The 17,313-nt window shown below is 36.7% G+C and overlaps 2 protein-coding genes and 1 long non-coding RNA gene across 4 annotated transcripts in view; 2 read left to right on the forward strand and 1 right to left on the reverse strand.

The window, feature by feature from the left end:
* Nucleotides 1-4,547: 4,547 nt before the first annotated feature.
* Nucleotides 4,548-11,329, forward strand: tac3a (tachykinin precursor 3a). The gene is made up of 7 exons (XM_007246760.4): nucleotides 4,548-4,717; nucleotides 5,764-5,878; nucleotides 7,140-7,239; nucleotides 7,374-7,403; nucleotides 7,495-7,548; nucleotides 9,695-9,764; nucleotides 10,988-11,329. The coding sequence occupies exons 1-7, from the start codon at nucleotides 4,572-4,574 to the stop codon at nucleotides 11,004-11,006; spliced, it is 534 nt and encodes a 177-aa protein (XP_007246822.3). The 5' UTR covers nucleotides 4,548-4,571; the 3' UTR covers nucleotides 11,007-11,329.
* A 167-nt stretch (nucleotides 11,330-11,496) lies between these two features.
* Nucleotides 11,497-12,199, forward strand: LOC125780553 (uncharacterized). Its single transcript, XR_007423781.1, has 3 exons — nucleotides 11,497-11,566; nucleotides 11,633-11,698; nucleotides 12,087-12,199. It is a non-coding gene; the product is annotated as an uncharacterized LOC125780553 (long non-coding RNA).
* A 413-nt stretch (nucleotides 12,200-12,612) lies between these two features.
* The window catches only part of c1galt1la (core 1 synthase, glycoprotein-N-acetylgalactosamine 3-beta-galactosyltransferase 1, like a), a 32,531-nt gene continuing 27,830 nt past the window's right edge, over nucleotides 12,613-17,313 (reverse strand). For both annotated transcript variants that reach the window (XM_049462865.1, XM_022676905.2), the window contains exon 5: nucleotides 12,613-15,028. In XM_049462865.1, coding sequence (XP_049318822.1) covers nucleotides 14,705-15,028 — 324 coding nt within the window. In that variant the 3' untranslated portion in view covers nucleotides 12,613-14,704. The remainder of the gene's footprint in view (nucleotides 15,029-17,313) is intronic.

Here is a 17,313-nt window from a genome sequence, read left to right on the forward strand (position 1 = left end):
TACACTCATGTATTGCATATTTAGTCATATGGACACCTGAGCTTAATTTGAAGTGTTATTTAAGAGATAATATAGCTAAACAAATAAAACTGAAAAAAAAAACATTTTTTTAAACAATTGTGATCAATCATAAATGTAATCAACAATAATCCAGTCCAGTTGTATTTTTTTCTTGTGAAAAATCCAACAAGTTAGATCCTCAAATGACCCCGATTAGATATTTCCAATAGATAGGATAAAGGATGGGTGGGTGGATACTTTATTGATCCCCCCAAAAAACTCTGATTTCCTACTCTTCCATGCAGAATTCTTTCAGCTGCATATTGTTTTATTACATTTTACTACATAACAACTAATGTTAAGTTTTATTTGTTTAGATACAGTATATAAGCTCAATATCTCTTTTAGTATTGACCAAATTTAAGCTACACATGTGCTGTACATTCACATTTATCGTATTTATTGTCTGTTGTCTTGCACTAATATCCTTCTATTACTGCATCGAAGAACAGTGTTTCATTGTACTGTGAAACCAATATCAGTAAAATAATGATAAAGTTAAAATGAATTGAAATGAATTGATATGATTAAATATGTTAAAAAAGACAAATGTAAAATTGCTGATGAGGATGATGACAATGATGAAGACTAAGTGAGTCTTTTTAAATGTAATATGTTGGTGTAATATGAGGTGGGTGGTAACTAAAGCTCTCACCACTCATCGGTCCATTTCTCCAGCCAGTAGAATTGCTCCCCTGAAGAAGTCCGTGTAGGTTGTGAGACACTGGTGGAACTGCTATCTGTGTAATTGCTTCCTTGAGAGATTACATTCTCGCCAATGGCTCTGTCAATTAGACGCTCAGGCGGAAAAAAGGACAATAAGACCTACTTAGCAGAGAGAGGAGTTCAAACAGATTGAGTGAACGGAGATGACATTTCAGAGATGACATTTCAGTATTATGACCAATCTCACGGCAGGTTAGATATATAAACATTATAGACCTGTATATACAGGTGCATTAACACGTATGCAATATATACAGTATAATGCAACCAATGTTTTGGGACTGTTCTCTGGTTGTCAAGGAAGAGGAGGGGGGATTCTCTGAGGAAAAATTCATTTTTTTCTCTTCTACTATTCTGTAGTTTTGTTTTAAGTTATTTTTCTATTTTAAAAACAGAAATATGCACCTTTCTATGTATTTGTATCTACATGTTTTTAATCTTTAATCTGTATGAATCTTCATACTATTTGTAACATGTCTAAATAGAATCAGAATTTAAGAATATATTGTCAGTGTGATCCCAAAGACAATAATTTTTTTTTCCATTACTTACATAATAAATGTACTAATACATATGCACACATGGATTTTAATATAAGTGTACCTCACTGTCAAGCAAAAGCACACTTTCAAGAAGCTATCACAACTTTAATGATGAAGCAGGAATACTCCACACAGGCACATTTCTGTTCACCAATGCACAAACACAGTATGATACTGGTCTCAACTATGGTCCTCAAATATTAGGAAAAAAAACAACTGTAAAGAAGTATAGTATAAATATGGCCACACTAAGAAAAGTAAATACAGATTTGTACTTAAAAGAGTACAAAGCTTGTCGCTGGGGCTGTACCTTATATTGAGGTGAAACATTCAGTAAAAGTCCTTTTTTGTACCCCTGGTTTTTGTGCCAGTAAAGATTATAAAGATTATAAACATTATCATCAACTGAATATGGCTCAAAAACTTGATGATCCAAAATTGTCTGGCTTTCAAATAAAAAATGTGCAATTAAAATATATATTGTTTATTAGTACAGTGATGCAGAATACTGAATGTACCCTTTGGCTGGTTAAATGGTACAAATTTGTACTTATTATAATGACTTTGTACTTCAGAGGGAACAAATCTGACCCTGTAAAGACCAATATTGTACCTTTGAGGGTACAATTATGAAGAGTGTACCTTTGAGTACAAATAAGTACTCATACCGTACCTCTGTTTTTTAGAGTGCTTAACTAAAGGTACTGAACACGTTTTTTTTTCTGAGAATGTAAAATATAATCAAATTTCGATGTGGGCATGGTTCAATAAAAATAAAATAACTATATATGTGTATGTGTGTGGGTGTGTATAAATATATATATATATATATATATATATATATATATGCAGCCTTTTTAGAACAAAGCTTCTGTTTGTAAGGTTTAGAGCTGTCCATGGTTCTAAAATATCTTTAATCCATTTTATGTAAAGTAATTACTCAAAGGTGGTCTGTACATTCAAAGAAATAAACCAATTAAGAAAAATATTTAACCAAATTAACAAAGCTGAATAATTTACTTTAATGAAATATATTCAGCAAACTGTGACTTAATTTTTATAGATTTTATCACAGGTGAATTGTGTTACTATGTTGCTGATTTTACTTTTATACATACACTGTAAAAGGTATTACAAAACTAAAAGCACAACTTATAACGTATTGTCGCTTAGAACTTTTTTTAGGCTTTTTGCTTATCAACTCAATAAAAATAGTCAAAACATTTGTTACTTTACATTTTTAGTGTTAGTGTTAGACTACATTGGGTATATATGGCTAAAATGGTTAAATAATCCTAAATAATTAATATGATGTAAAAAGCTGTTTAGAATAGACACAAACAACACAATACAAATTAATTCAGATTTGACATATGATTTAGATACAGTAATTTATTAAATTATTTATTTAAATGGGTTACCACTCGAACCCAGTATTTCTAGTTCCCATATCACTCACTTTACCACTAGCCTGAACCACTCAAGCCCAATCTGGACAACTGTATAGCCCAGCCTAGACAATGACTTTCCAACATGGACTACTGTAACTCAACCTGAACCACTGCAGTCCAAACTAGACCACTGTAACCCAACATGAACCAATGTAGCTCATAAAGCACTGTAACTCAACCTAAACTACTGTAACTCAACCTGAACCACAGTCCAAGCTAGAACACACCTATTCAACCTGGATCACTGCAGCCCAACCTGGACAACTGTGGCCAAACTTGGACCACTGTGGCCAAACTTGGACCACTATAACTCAACCTGAACCACTGTAGTCCGACCTGAACCACTGTAACTTAACATGAACCAAGGTAGCTCAACCTAAACTACTGTTACTTAACATGAACCAATGTAGCTCAACCTAAACTACTGTTACTTAACATGAACCAATGTAGCTCAACCTGAACCACTGTCGTCGACCTGAACCACTGTAACTCAACTTGAACCAATGTAGCTCAACCTAAACTACTGTTACTTAACATGAACCAATGTAGCTCAACCTAAACTACTGTTATTTAACATGAACCAATGTAGCTCAACCTAAACTACTGTTACTTAACATGAACCAATGTAGCTCAACCTGAACCACTGTAACTCAACATGAACCACTGGAACTCAACCTGAATCACTGTAACTCAACATGAACCACTGGAACTCAACCTGAATCACTGTGACTCAACCTAAATCACTGTGACTCAACCTGAACTACTGGAACTCAACCTGAATCACTGTGACTCAACCTAAATCACTGTGACTCAACCTGAACTACTGGAACTCAACCTGAATCACTGTGACTCAACCTAAATCACTGTGACTCAACCTGAACTACTGGAACTCAACCTAAACCACTGTAACTCAACACAAACTAATGTAACTGAACATGTACTACTGTAGCCCAACCTAAACCACTGTAACTCAACACAAACTAATGTAACTGAACATGTACTACTGTAGCCCAACCTAAACCACTGTAACTCAACCTGAACCACTGTAACTCAATATGAACCAACGTAGCTGTGGTATATGTAGAAAGGTTACGCAATTTTGATATATGTTACCCTGAAGTACAACTTGGCAGAGGCTGTAGAGGAAAATCCCAATGAAAACAGTATGTCCTCAGTTTTTGCTCTGTAAGATATTTCTGTCAATAAAAAGTCAGTAACTTGATCTGAGTTTCCTTTTTTTGTCATAAAAAGAAGTTATAACCGTAGCTCAACTAAACCACTGTAACTTTACATAAACCAATGAAGCCCAACCTGAACCAGGACCAGGACTACAGTCCAACCTAGACCACAACTATCCAAGCTGGGTCACTACGGTCCAACCTGAACCACTGTAGCCCAACTATTCAACAATTATTCATTTTGGACCACTACAGCCCTACCAGGACGTCTGGCACCCAATCTAGACCACCATTATCCAAACTGGACCACTGACCACTATCCAACCTGGACCACTGTTTCACTGTTTGTTTGTATATATTATAACCTGATTACAGACAAATCTACACACACACACTGCTGAAATTTAAACACACTTTGTAAAGATTTCCTGCCAAACTCTGATAAAACTCTAGGAGAGGACATATGCTCCAAAGCGCGCGCCGTGCTTTTCTCCTTTTAAGGAAAGCCTCGCGCTCATGATGTCAGGGTCTTGGTTTGCGTGGTCATCTCGGATGGAGAGGCTCCATAACCTTAAACCACACCTACAGAGCAGCATCTGATTGGACTTACGCACATGTGTCTGTCATTTAACCATCAGGGAGGAGAGAGAAGCCCTGTCTCTCTGCTCCAACTCTCATCTGCACACAGCTGGAGCTCCTGTCCCCTCGCGCACCAGCGAGCCGCGCGCTTTACCTGCAAACTGCACTTTCTCCAACCCAGGTAAGCGCTTCACCTGTTCAATACAACCGGGATTAATCCCTTATCGTGTGTTTTAGTTTAGTGTGCATGTCTGTGGACTTTACATGGAGCTCGTGGAATTCACAGAGAGCTGCTCGCGCACTGATCGCTTCACCACAGAGATCCACTCCTGAGACAGACATCTCCGCGCGCGCAAGAGCACGAAAGTGATACAGACCACACAACATGATGAATTGTATTAAACGATTGTTTAATCGTTAAAAAAACGACGTAAACATTTTTTAATTCATTTTAATTCCAAGAAATCGACGCTTTGCCCAAAGGAGAAGCAGTTAGGCAAGACTTCAAAAATTTCCCTCAGGGATTTTTTAAATATATATAATTTAGCTTTTCCATAACTGTTATGATCAAACAAGCATTAAAGTTAGCATCAAATAATTGCATCTTTAAAAAAAACACCAAATATATTAAAAATACGTTCTAAACATTTTAAATTGATTTTAACCAAAAAGTTGACTCAGGATTATATTTTGTTTTGTATTTTTGTTGCTAATGATTGCTAACGATTACATCAAAGTATTGCATTTCTTCTATCAACTTAACATGTTTTTTCTAAATAAATCTGTGCACATACATGTTTTACGCACGTTTTATTTTCACGTATTTTATTGTCACGTCTTATCTTCACGAATGAGTGGGTTAGCATAACTCTAATCAATCAGCCGTTTCGATACTCATATTTGGCAAAAAAAATGATCTAAACATTTTAAACTTATTTTTATTTCCAGTGTGAATAATGGAGATGCGGTTACGCACGACTTAACGCGTAATGCACGAGTTCGTGTAGTTTTTCTTTCTCTTATATTTTTCTTTTCCATTCCTGTTCTGATCAAATCATTGTATCCATTGCTTTAAATTCATCATATCATTGAATTTGACTCGCATTAAATTACTTTTCAGTTTAAGCAGTTTCCTTTATGACTGAATGGCTCAGAATCTTCTCTCTCCATCAGCTGTACAGAGACTCGCCCACAGCTCACTTACTGCCTCCATCTTTCCTCCCTCAGACTGCCTCCCAGGATGTACCGAGCTTTACTATTCGCGGTCCTGGTTCTGGTGCTGGAACCTCGGTTCACCCAATCCAGCTGTCAGGATGAGGAAACGCACAGAGCAGTCTCAGATGTGAGTGACCTGCCTTCACTTAACTCCTCTTCACCTGAAAAAGTGCAGTAAATTAAGTTACAAAATGATCAAATAGTTACAGTGCATACATGTATGCATATAAAAACAAAAGAAGTACTGATCAAGTAAAAAAACAACTATTAAAAGTGTTAAAAAGTGTATTAAAGTATCTGTCAAAATATATATTTTGCCATATATATTATTTATATTTTATAAATATATATTATAAACTGCAGAAATCAAGCTCACACTGAGGTTACATTTCAATATACGCTACTGCAGTAGTTATATAAAATAAATGCAGCATAAGAAAAAAAATTACTAAGAGCTTTCTTCAACCGCAAAAGGTATTAACTCTCATCACAAAAAGAACAGTCTGTTCTTATAAGTGGGAGGTGCATGCTGACCCCCCTTAATTACCTGAGCTTGATTACTTAAAACCACCCTTTAACATCCAGATCACCAAATTAAAACATCTCTTACATTATTAGGGAACACACACACAAAAAAAAGATTTAGTTTTTTATAACAAAATACAAACCCCAAGCAAACCACTAAGTATCATGGGAGCACTCTATTGTCTTAATAATTTAAAATCACAAAATATAGCATAACTTCTCTTTTTTTGTAATTTTAAAATTTCTGTAAAAAAAAAAAAACTTTCTGGCAGCAGTGGTGCTCAAATATTGCCATATTTTGCTGATATTTAAGGAATTTAATTTAAAACATTTTGATATTTAAAAAAAAATCTTTAAAAATTTAATTAATATATATATAAAATCAGAATCTGAATCAGAATCTGTATTTGCCAAATACGAAAGGTACAAGGAATTTTTTTGGTGCAGGTATCAACATTTAAATGTATTTATAGATAAAAATGGATATAAAAATCTAAACTATATATGAGCACAAATTTGACTAAGAAAAATGAATCAGAGTACACGCACAAAAGTCCAATGAGTTATGTGCAATGTAGGTGTTACAACAAGCAACAATACAAAATACAAAATTACCAAGTGTAATTTATATTTAAGTATGCAAAAGTGTATAATATATGGTAAAGTGCACTATGCACTGACTGCAGTAAGTCTTTTTGGAAGACAGTAGATCATACGTTAGTTTGTACAGATGATATAGTATATTATAGTATAAAATGGTATAAAAATGTGTATGAATGTGTCACATGCTCTATAGTTAATTGTACTAGTTAAATGTACTAACTGCATTAATCCAGTTCTCTTCTGTTCTCATTTAAACTCAGGAGGATCCCAGTTTTCGTCTCTCGTCGCGGAACTTCCCCAAGCGGTATAACGACATCGACTACGACAGTTTTGTGGGTTTAATGGGGCGGAGGAATGCAGGTGAGTGAGGTCACCCTTTAACCAGAACCCATACACCAAACACACTCCTCACCTCCATCACATGACCGTGTCTGAGTGCCTGCATTACAGATGTTTATACCCAGCTGAAAGCAGTGTGTTACTCTTGTTTCCAGATGCTGATGATGTGCCGTCTCCACGCAAACGTAAGTGCACTCCTGTACTCTCCTCTCATTTCCTCTCAGCTCTCTCCTCTCTCAGATACCCAGCAGTGCCCACATCTTCTGCCTCTTACAGGAGAAATGCACGACATCTTCGTGGGGCTGATGGGGCGGCGGAGCAGCGATGCTGGTGAGCATTTCTGCAGAGATGCAGTGCTTTTAATCGATGGGATTTAATGAGTATTGAATTTGAGGGTTCTTATAGATGAGGATTAAGTCTAGTCCTGGACTATGAAGCACTTTGGATGGAGATTCTTCATTGAAAGAGATTTGTAGTCCAGTGCTACACAGTAAGAAAAAGTATTACAGATTTGTACATAAAAGAGTATACAGCTTGTTACAGGGTCTGTACCTTACCTTATATTGAGTTACAATAGAGTACTTTTCAGTGAATGTCTTTTTTTTGTAACCATGTTTTTTGTACCAGTAAAGATTATAAAGATGATAAACATTATCAGCAACTGAATATGTGTCAAGAACATAATGATCCAAAATGGTCTGGCTTTCAAAAATATATATATAATAAAAATAATTATATTGTTTATTAGTACAGTAATACAGAATCCAGAATGTACCTTTTGGCTGGTTAAATGCTACAAATCTGTACTTTCTGGTGAAAATATCTGACCCTGTAAAAATATATTATACCTTTAAGGGTACAATTCTGAAAAGTGTACCTTAGAGTACCAAAATTACTTCTATTATACCTCTGTTTTTTAGTGTGTAGGCTTAATCCCTATGCAGGAAACTAACCCTGAATGCCCAGATGTTTGTGGACACCCATTCTAATGAGTACACATACAAGAATGCTGTTTGTTGTTTGTAATATATGCAAAAGAAGACTCTAAAAGCAGCGGATTCATGGTCTATTTTGATGGACTACGTGTCTCAATTAGTGTTATGTACAACAAAACAATAAAAAAAAGAAAATACATCATCTCTATTGTGATGGAGACAGAGTCTGAAAGGGTTACATACACACTGTGAAGACACAGGTTTAGTCTTTAAAAACAAAGTATTGCCAAAAAAGCTCATACTGGACTCTTTATAGCAGATAGACATGAACTTATTGGGGCTGTTTCCCAAACAGAGATTAAGGATGGAGATTCAATTAAGATTTTCCGTAGAAAGAAAAAAAGTATAGTTTATGATCAGGTCTAATCCCTGTCCAGGAAACAGACCCATTGGAACCATGCCAAAAGCTAAAAGCTAAAGCCATTTGTGGGCTAGGTGTCCAGGTGTCAGGTGTATAGAGCCCCCCTTCAGCACTGAGCTGTGAAGCATTTGGGACCAACTCTCTGGAATGATGGTTCTTCGTCCAATACTATTTTGTAGAAGGCATGTGGTAGGATGGAAATCATCCAATGTCCTCACCTCACAAATGCTTTTATGTCACTGAATACTATCAAATTCCCACAGCAATCCTCTAGAGCAGGGGTCGGCAATAGGCATGAAACATCTGGCCCGTGAGGTTGTTTGAACAATAATGAACAATAATGAAAAAAAAAATGCTTCTCTTGCTCGGTGGGACTTTAGTTTCTGCCCATTCTCATTTTTCTGCCTGTTCTTGGGCTCCCTAACTCCTTATAAGGGCATTTTTTCCCGGCTATGTCCCAATTCACTAGCAGTAGCAGCAGTAGCATATTGGACTGCGACCCTGAAGACACGGGTTTAATCCCGCGTGAGGAGCGATGTGTTTATTTATTTATTTATTCCTTTCTTCTTGGGTTTACCTGCTTTGCGATCAACTGTTCTGCAATTAGGTTCAACAACCCTCTGGGCTGGAGAGCTACTAGTCTGTAGCAACTCCATCCCATCACACTTCATTTTACAAAACAGAAATTTTACGTAATTGCTTGGAAAATATCTGGCCTGCAGCTAAACTTAATAGCCGACCCCTTACCTAGAACCTAGTAGAAAGCCTTCCTTGAACAGTAGAAACAGTAAAAACTTCAACAAATGATAAAAGATAAAAAACTCTTTTTCAATACAATTGATTTTTTGAAGAAACAATGAATAAGCAAGTGAGGTGTCCCAATACTTTTTGTCCATATACTGTATGCAATATTCATGATGAACAAAATGTTCTATGTGTTTAATCCATATTAACCCTTAAGGTAATCAATCAGATTGATCAGATTCTGATTGATCAGGGGGGTTTGTGCCTAAGTGGACAAGCGTCAGCATCTATACTGAGGCTTCATTTGACAGCACTTTACTCATCCTCACTCAGACAGTGTCACATCCGCTCATCTGTACCGTGTTCACCCTGACAGATACTGGGCGTCCGTGGAGGAGAGAGCTGCCAGAGACCAGAGGCTTATTCTTTAACAAGTGCAGACTGAGGTTAGTGATCCTTCAGCTCCGGAACTGCAGCTCATTCCTACAGACAGAGACATGGAATTTAGAGTAATACCATATAAAACCCTTGTGCTTCAATTAACCTCCTCAATCCCAATAATTAACACATTATAAACAAACAAGCCCTTCCAATGAGGAACCATATCAGCTATTTATCTCTTTTAGCAGAAAGAATTTGTTTAATTTAATTTAAACCACTTTTTTTTACATTAACCAAGTAAAATGTTACACTTTATTTGACAGCTACCTATATTAAGCTTCATAACACATTCATAAGCATTGAATAATGTATGTATAAAGCAATATTTAGATATTTATGTATAAATATCAGCTCCAGAACTGCAGCACATTCCTATAGATAGAGGCGTGGAATTTGGAGTGATGCCACAATTCTCCTTAATCCTAAAAAATGAACACATTATAAACAAACAAGACCTTCCAATGAGGAACCATATATGAGCTATTTATCTATTTTGACAGAAATTAGTTGTTTAATTTAATTTTAACCACTTATTCTACAGTAACAAAGTAAAATATTACCCTTTATTTGACAGCTACCTATATAGACGCTTAATAACACATTCATAAGTATAGAATAATCTATTTATAATGCAATATTTGGATATTTACTTATAAATATCAGCTCTTGAAGACCTCGGTAGATGTGCCCTGCATTGGAAATGTTCTTTCATGTGTAAAGTAACTGTTTTCCCCTCTCATAAACCATGTCTCTACTAAGTTCTAAGTATAATCTTCAAGAAAACCTAGCTGCTTTCTGATTAAAATGCTGATTACTGTTGTTTTGCTGCATTGTTCAATATCGTGAAATATATAATCGAAAAAAAGAATATTTGCAATGTAATTTTTTTCCAATATCGTGCAGCCCTAATAATCAGACAAACAAAAATGCTAGAACAGAAAAAAAAAATCTTATTTTACCTGGATTTTTTTTTCCCAACTGTGTTCTCTGGAATGATGGTGCTTCATTCAGCGCTTCTGGTAGGCATGAATAGGGAAGCTGGGGAGGAGGTGGGGTCAGGTTGGGATCAACCAACATCATTCTGACCTTAGTAGGAAGCCTTATTTTAGAAGTAACAACAAATAAACAGGTGCTCCAAATGATTTAATGTATCATTTAATTCATTTAATGTTGTATTTGATGTAGAAGTAAACTATGATGAGATTCTGACGTTGCTGCTCTGTTTCAGATTTCGTCGTGGGTTATAGACCGAGCCGCTCCTCCACGCCCCTTTGGACCATCTGTACCGTTTTCTCACAAGATGAATCCTTTTCATGCCTCACTTTGGTGCAGAAAAAGAGCAAAAGAGTTTAATTAAAGCAATTATTTAACTGAGATTTATCCAATTTATTCAAAGATGATTTTTGATTTACGTTTACCTGCAACTACCAATGATATAGATTGTATATACCAGTAGACAGACGTCTCCAGATACATTCTCTGTATTTGAGTATATTTGTTTACCAGTTATTTTTGCTTTCTAATGTAAAAAAACATGATTTTTTTGTAAATAAAGACATTATTTAATTGATCTTGTTCTCATTTAATTTCTACTGCATGTCCAAAATAAACATCACAGCAAGAGCAGTGTGAAGTAACTGTGTTTGTTGTAATGGGGCATGTGTTGAGGAGATGAGGTGGAGTAATGGGCATGTGTTGAGGAGATGAGGTGGAGTAATGGTGCATGTGTTGAGGAAATGAGGTGGAGTAATGGGGCATGTGTTGAGGAGATAAGGTGGAGTAATGGGGCATGTGTTGAGGAGATGAGGTGGAGTAACGGGGCATGTGTTGAGGAGATAAGGTGGAGTAATGGGGCATGTGTTGAGGAAATGAGGTGGAGTAATGGGGCATGTGTTGAGGAGATGAGGTGGAGTAATGGGGCATGTGTTGAGGAGATGAGGTGGAGTAACGGGGCATGTGTTGAGGAGATGAGGTGGAGTAATGGTGCATGTGTTGAGGAAATGAGGTGGAGTAATGGGGTGTTGAGGAGATGAGGTGGAGTAATGGGGTGTTGAGGAGATAAGGTGGAGTAATGGGGCATGTGTTGAGGAGATGAGGTGGAATAATGGGGCATGTGTTGAGGAGATGAGGTGGAGTAACGGGGCATGTGTTGAGGAGATGAGGTGGAGTAATGGTGCATGTGTTGAGGAAATGAGGTGGAGTAATGGGGCATGTGTTGAGGAGATGAGGTGGAGTAACGGGGCATGTGTTGAGGAGATAAGGTGGAGTAATAGGGCATGTGTTGAGGAAATGAGGTGGAGTAACGGGGCATGTGTTGAGGAGATGAGGTGGAGTAATGGGGCATGTGTTGAGGAGATGAGGTGGAGTAATGGGGCATGTGTTGAGGAGATAAGGTGGAGTAATGGGGCATGTGTTGAGGAGATGAGGTGGAGTAATGGGACATGTGTGAGGAGATGAGGTGGAGTAATGGGGTGTTGAGGAGATGAGGTGGAGTAATGGGGCATTAAGGAGATACGGGTATGGGGTAAAGTGAAGGGGTGGAGTAATGAGGGTTAAATGGATTGAGATAAGTAAATGTGGGAGTAATAAGGGTTAAGGGGATTGAGATAAGTAAAGGGGGGGTAATGAGTGTTGAGGAGATGGGGTGAAGTAAAGGGGTGGAGTAATCAGGGTGAAGGGAATTTAGATAAGTAAGAAGGTGGGGTAATAAGGGTTAAGGGGATTGAGATAAGTAAAAAGGTGGAGTAATAAAAGGGATTGAGATAAGTAAAGAGGGGTACTTAACACACATGCACCTTTTCTACATACTGCACGGATGAATCTTTCATTTTAAAAAGCACTGCACAAGTGAAGCACTGTAAACCCGCTTTTATTCCATTAGCTACATCTCCGCACAGCCAGTTCACACAGGTTAAGGCTTCAGATGTAACACGCAAAACATACAATAGTAGAAGAGCCCTTAAAAAAGGGATACAAGTAAATATTATTTTTGTGACAGTCTGTATAAATGATATATTAAGACGTATACGTTCAGTTCATAAACTGGGGAAAGGCCTCCTGCATCTTCAGTCCAGCCGACCCACCCTGTGACCCTGTGGCTCAGCACCAAGCCACCAAAACACAAACTATCACACAACTGACACGAAACTAAATTACTTACCGTACCTTTAACTGACACCGATCTGCAGAATTACAGAGGCTGAGACAGACTGACAGCTTAATCTTCCTCTGACACTTACAATCCATCAGCTTTAATGCATCTCACAGAAACAAACACACAGTTTTGATCCTTTAGAGAGGTAAAAAGTGCAAAAAAGTCAAATTAAGAAAGCCTGCAACCAATAGCAAAATACAATGCTGGACAGTTTTTTGGACTGGATTTATAATATAGTGACTAAATTGAGAATTTATTTAAATTTAATTAAATTAAAGATGATTAGATTGATGCTCCTGAAAAAGGAAAAAAAAAGCAGTGGTAAGAATGCAGGATTTCTTAGTTTTGCCTCCTAACTTAAGCCTAAAGTCCAGCCTGTCCAATAGGAGGAATAAGAAATTCTTCTCTGTGAATTAAACTCCAGAACTTCCCCATTTTGGGGAGCACAATTAAGTGTGTTCATGTTTTAGAAAGAGGAAAAGAAACAACAAAGAAAGTTTGCATAAATTAGTTAATATGGAAATTGGTGCTCAGTAAACTAAAGACCCTTTCACACCAAGTCTGAAACTGATGAACTGTTACACTGTGTTAAGTTTTAACTGGATTTTGATTTCAATGGTTTTGATTTCTGCGTTGTCAAATGCATTAATTATTTGCTGACCAATCAAATCTCCTGTTTACTTGTAAAGATTGGTGTTTAATTCATATCGGTTTATTTATTGTCTTGTGTTTAAACCCTGACCTCTAGATTTGCAGTGTAGTACTCTGTCAATAGATGCCACTTTTCTGATTGGTTAAAACTTTGGGTAAACTAACCCAATATACAGCTCTGGAAAAAATTATGAGTTTCTTGATTTTACCAAACTGAAAACTTCTGATATATAATCAAGATGAAGCTTGATGATCACAAGCCATCAAACTAAGCTGAACTGCTTGGATTTTTGCACCAGGAGTAAAGGCATAAAGTTATCAAAAAGCAGTGTGTAAGACTGGTGGAGGAGAACATGCCAAGATGCATGATTTAAACTGTGTTTAAAAAGCAGGGTTATTGCACCAAATATTGATTTCTGAACTATGAACTTGTTTTCTTTGCATTATTTGAGGTCTTAAAGCTCTTTTTTATACATGCTCTAAATGACAATATTTTTATTTGGAATTTGTAATAAAGGATTGAATAAAACAACAATGTTCATTTTACTCAAACATAAACCTATAAATAGCAAAATCAGAGAAACTGAATCAGAAACTGAAGTGGTCTCATAGCTGTATATTATTTCCAGAGCTGTACTGGCTTGCTTACAGTATGGAAATTATACTGCAATCTATTTATTAATACAGCTCTTGCCAAAAACACAGAAAGCAAAACGTGTGTTGGACTTGATTTGCAAACTTTAAGCAAAATATTTTAAATATGCTCAGAAACAGTGTGGTCAGTGTGGTTTCCACTGTAGGTTGCTACCAGTTTCTCAGTACAAAAATATCTCAGTGGTTTGCTGTAAATCTCATGTTGCAGTGTAGGAGGCTGCGGTACATCCGGCTACAGTGAGCATCATCAGCTACACAGTATAATTCATACTGGCTTTACTCTCCCTGAATCAGCAGAGCTATCACAAACGCAGAACAGCCATAAAACCATTGGTCATACTGAAGTAATATGAACTTATTGTTCCAGAGACAATAAGTATTAATATGGTGCTACTAACAGAAGGCTAATGGTCTGTTTCAGTATACCGTCCATGCATACATTCTCCGTCGCCCACGTCCCACACAATCATATCAGCCTCTTCCAGGCTAGCCCTGGCTCTCCTGAACGGGAGCGGGGCTGCTGTCTGCTGGATTTCTCTCCGGAACAGCTTTAGCCACAGTTTGTGTCTCCGCTCGTCCGTGTAACTTGGATGATTCAGGCTCCTTTGGTAGTGGAGGAGGTATTTTCACAGTGGGCAGGACTGTCCTCTCAGTCTGGGCTGCTTTGTTGAGGATGAGGGGAGCTGGGGGCTGGTAGCGGTGCTGGTAGCCGTAGGGCCGCAGGTGGTAGCTGTAGTACTCCAGAGTGTACATCAGCTCCGGGTCCACGTAATGAAAGGACACGGCCAGATCAGAGCAGCACTGAGGACCCTGTGAAAGAACAGTGAGCAGGATCATGGGGAGATTCTACTGATTAACATGTAAAAAAATAATCTACCAACACTTTATATACTATATATGAAAAATGTCAACAACAATCTACATCAATATGCCAAAAATCAAGAGATAGCAGTAAATAAAGTGGTCAGGAAGAGGGACTTCAGGGAATGGCTTAGGAACACCACACCTAGTGCTGAGCGGTATGACCAAAAATGTATATCTCAGTATTTTTTAAGATTCTGATGGTTTTAAGGTATATCACTGTATTTTTATTATTATTATTATTATTATTATTATTATTATTTATATATATATTTTTTGCATGACTGGGCTTTTTTATCGGTCTGTGTCACTTACTGTACTGTTAGGAGTACATATAACACATAAAACACTAAGGCTTTAAATTAAGGCTTTGATTATTATTGGGTTTACTTTGCCCCACAAAATTACACAATATATGAGGTATTCAAACTTTATTAGCAAAAAAAAAACCCAACAAAAACAGCTAAAGAATGTAAAAACCAGACCTTAAAAAAATATGCCAACGAGTTTAACACGACTTTCTTTACAAAACTAAATATTTTAATAAATCACAATTCACTTCTTTCTCCAGTTAAAAAATACATACAGTTCAGTGTGCATTAATATTATTCTTCAAGCTACAGTATTAATATATTTAAACAGAGTGGTGGGGTTGAGGCCCAGCAGACCAATCATAGCTGCGGCTGTCTGCGTCGCACGTCGAGCTACAGTGTAAAGTAGGGTGTAGGATACGCGGCGACAAAGCAAACACCAGCACTTCATACACCTCTAAACAGATCCAAACACATTAATAAACACTTACAGTCTCATGGACAAACGATAAACAAATGATAATGTCTGTTATAAAGCCCTGAACCATCCAAAACTTCTCCACTAATATCCTTCCACTCCTGCTTCTCCTCAACTCTGCACCGCAGCAGATCCAGGTGGTGCCAGTGCTTGGTAATTGGTAAGTGGAGCGTTCTGATTGGTTCAAAATTACCCTACGATACCGCATGAACTGGTATACTGCCCAGCACTTACCACACCTGTATATACTATGAGTGTGGTTGGTGTGGTGCAGTGGATAACTCCACTTCCTGCCAGTAAGCCCTAAAATTAATATTCCATGGTATTTTTGCCATAATGATACTCTTGGCAATATGACAAATCACTGAATTATATATATATATATATATATATATATATATATATATATATATATATATATATATATATATATATATATATATATATATATATATATATTTCAAGAATACACTACTGCAACAAAATTAAAATTACATTTTATTTTTGCATACAATATGATATGTCACACCCCTAACTGAGATACAAGAATGGTATCAGATTTGTAACAGAAATGCAAGAATATTGCTAAAAAAAACTGAAATAACGTAAAATTATTTTTGGGGGAAAGATTAGCCACCCAAAGTCAACACCCAAAGTGCCACCCACAGTGAACAGACAGAGCAGGAGGAGACAGATAATGGAGACAGATAAAGAGACTAAATACTAGTGCCTGTCCCAGGACTTTTGGCATGACACTATATAATAAATGCTTCATAAAATTAAAGCAGATCTGCATTCATGTTTTACCTGACATGAATATGAACCAGAATATGAAACTGTACATATGGCTAAATTACAAACATAGTTTTTTGTAGGTTTTCATTGATTTTTACCAATGCATAAATTAAATAGCCTAATTGTGTTTGTCAAACCTTGTCATTTTTAAAAGATACAGTTTTTAAAGATAATCCTTGTGTATAAATAAGGTAACAATGAAGAAAAAAATAAGTGAGAAAAATAACAAAAGTTATTTTTTTTTATTTTACCTTTATTCTTACAAAAGATCTGGTAAACTAATTGCTGTCCCAAATAAGCAAAATGTAAAGCCCCATCAAAGCTATACTTTTGTTTTATAGCTGGAAATAAAAATCTAGATATGTTTCTGTTCATCCATCTACAGCGAGAAACTGACTGAAGGATGTGGGTCTGAAAGGAATGTGGAAACAATGAAGCTCTTACTGAAAAACAAAAAATCTATATGGATGCTGAAGCTACTAGCAGTCTCAGAAAAGTGGACTGACCCCAGAGTGCAGACTTTAATCACTGAATGTGTGTGGGACGACTCAGAGGCAGAGAAACAAAAAATGCTGCAATTTCAACAATTAAACAAAAAAATCTTCCGGCACAAAAACACCAGAACAAAAAATGTTTCCTGACTTATTAAA

This window comes from Astyanax mexicanus, chromosome 13 (genome assembly GCF_023375975.1).
Source record: "Astyanax mexicanus isolate ESR-SI-001 chromosome 13, AstMex3_surface, whole genome shotgun sequence".
NCBI classification, from domain to species: Eukaryota; Metazoa; Chordata; class Actinopteri; order Characiformes; family Acestrorhamphidae; genus Astyanax; species Astyanax mexicanus.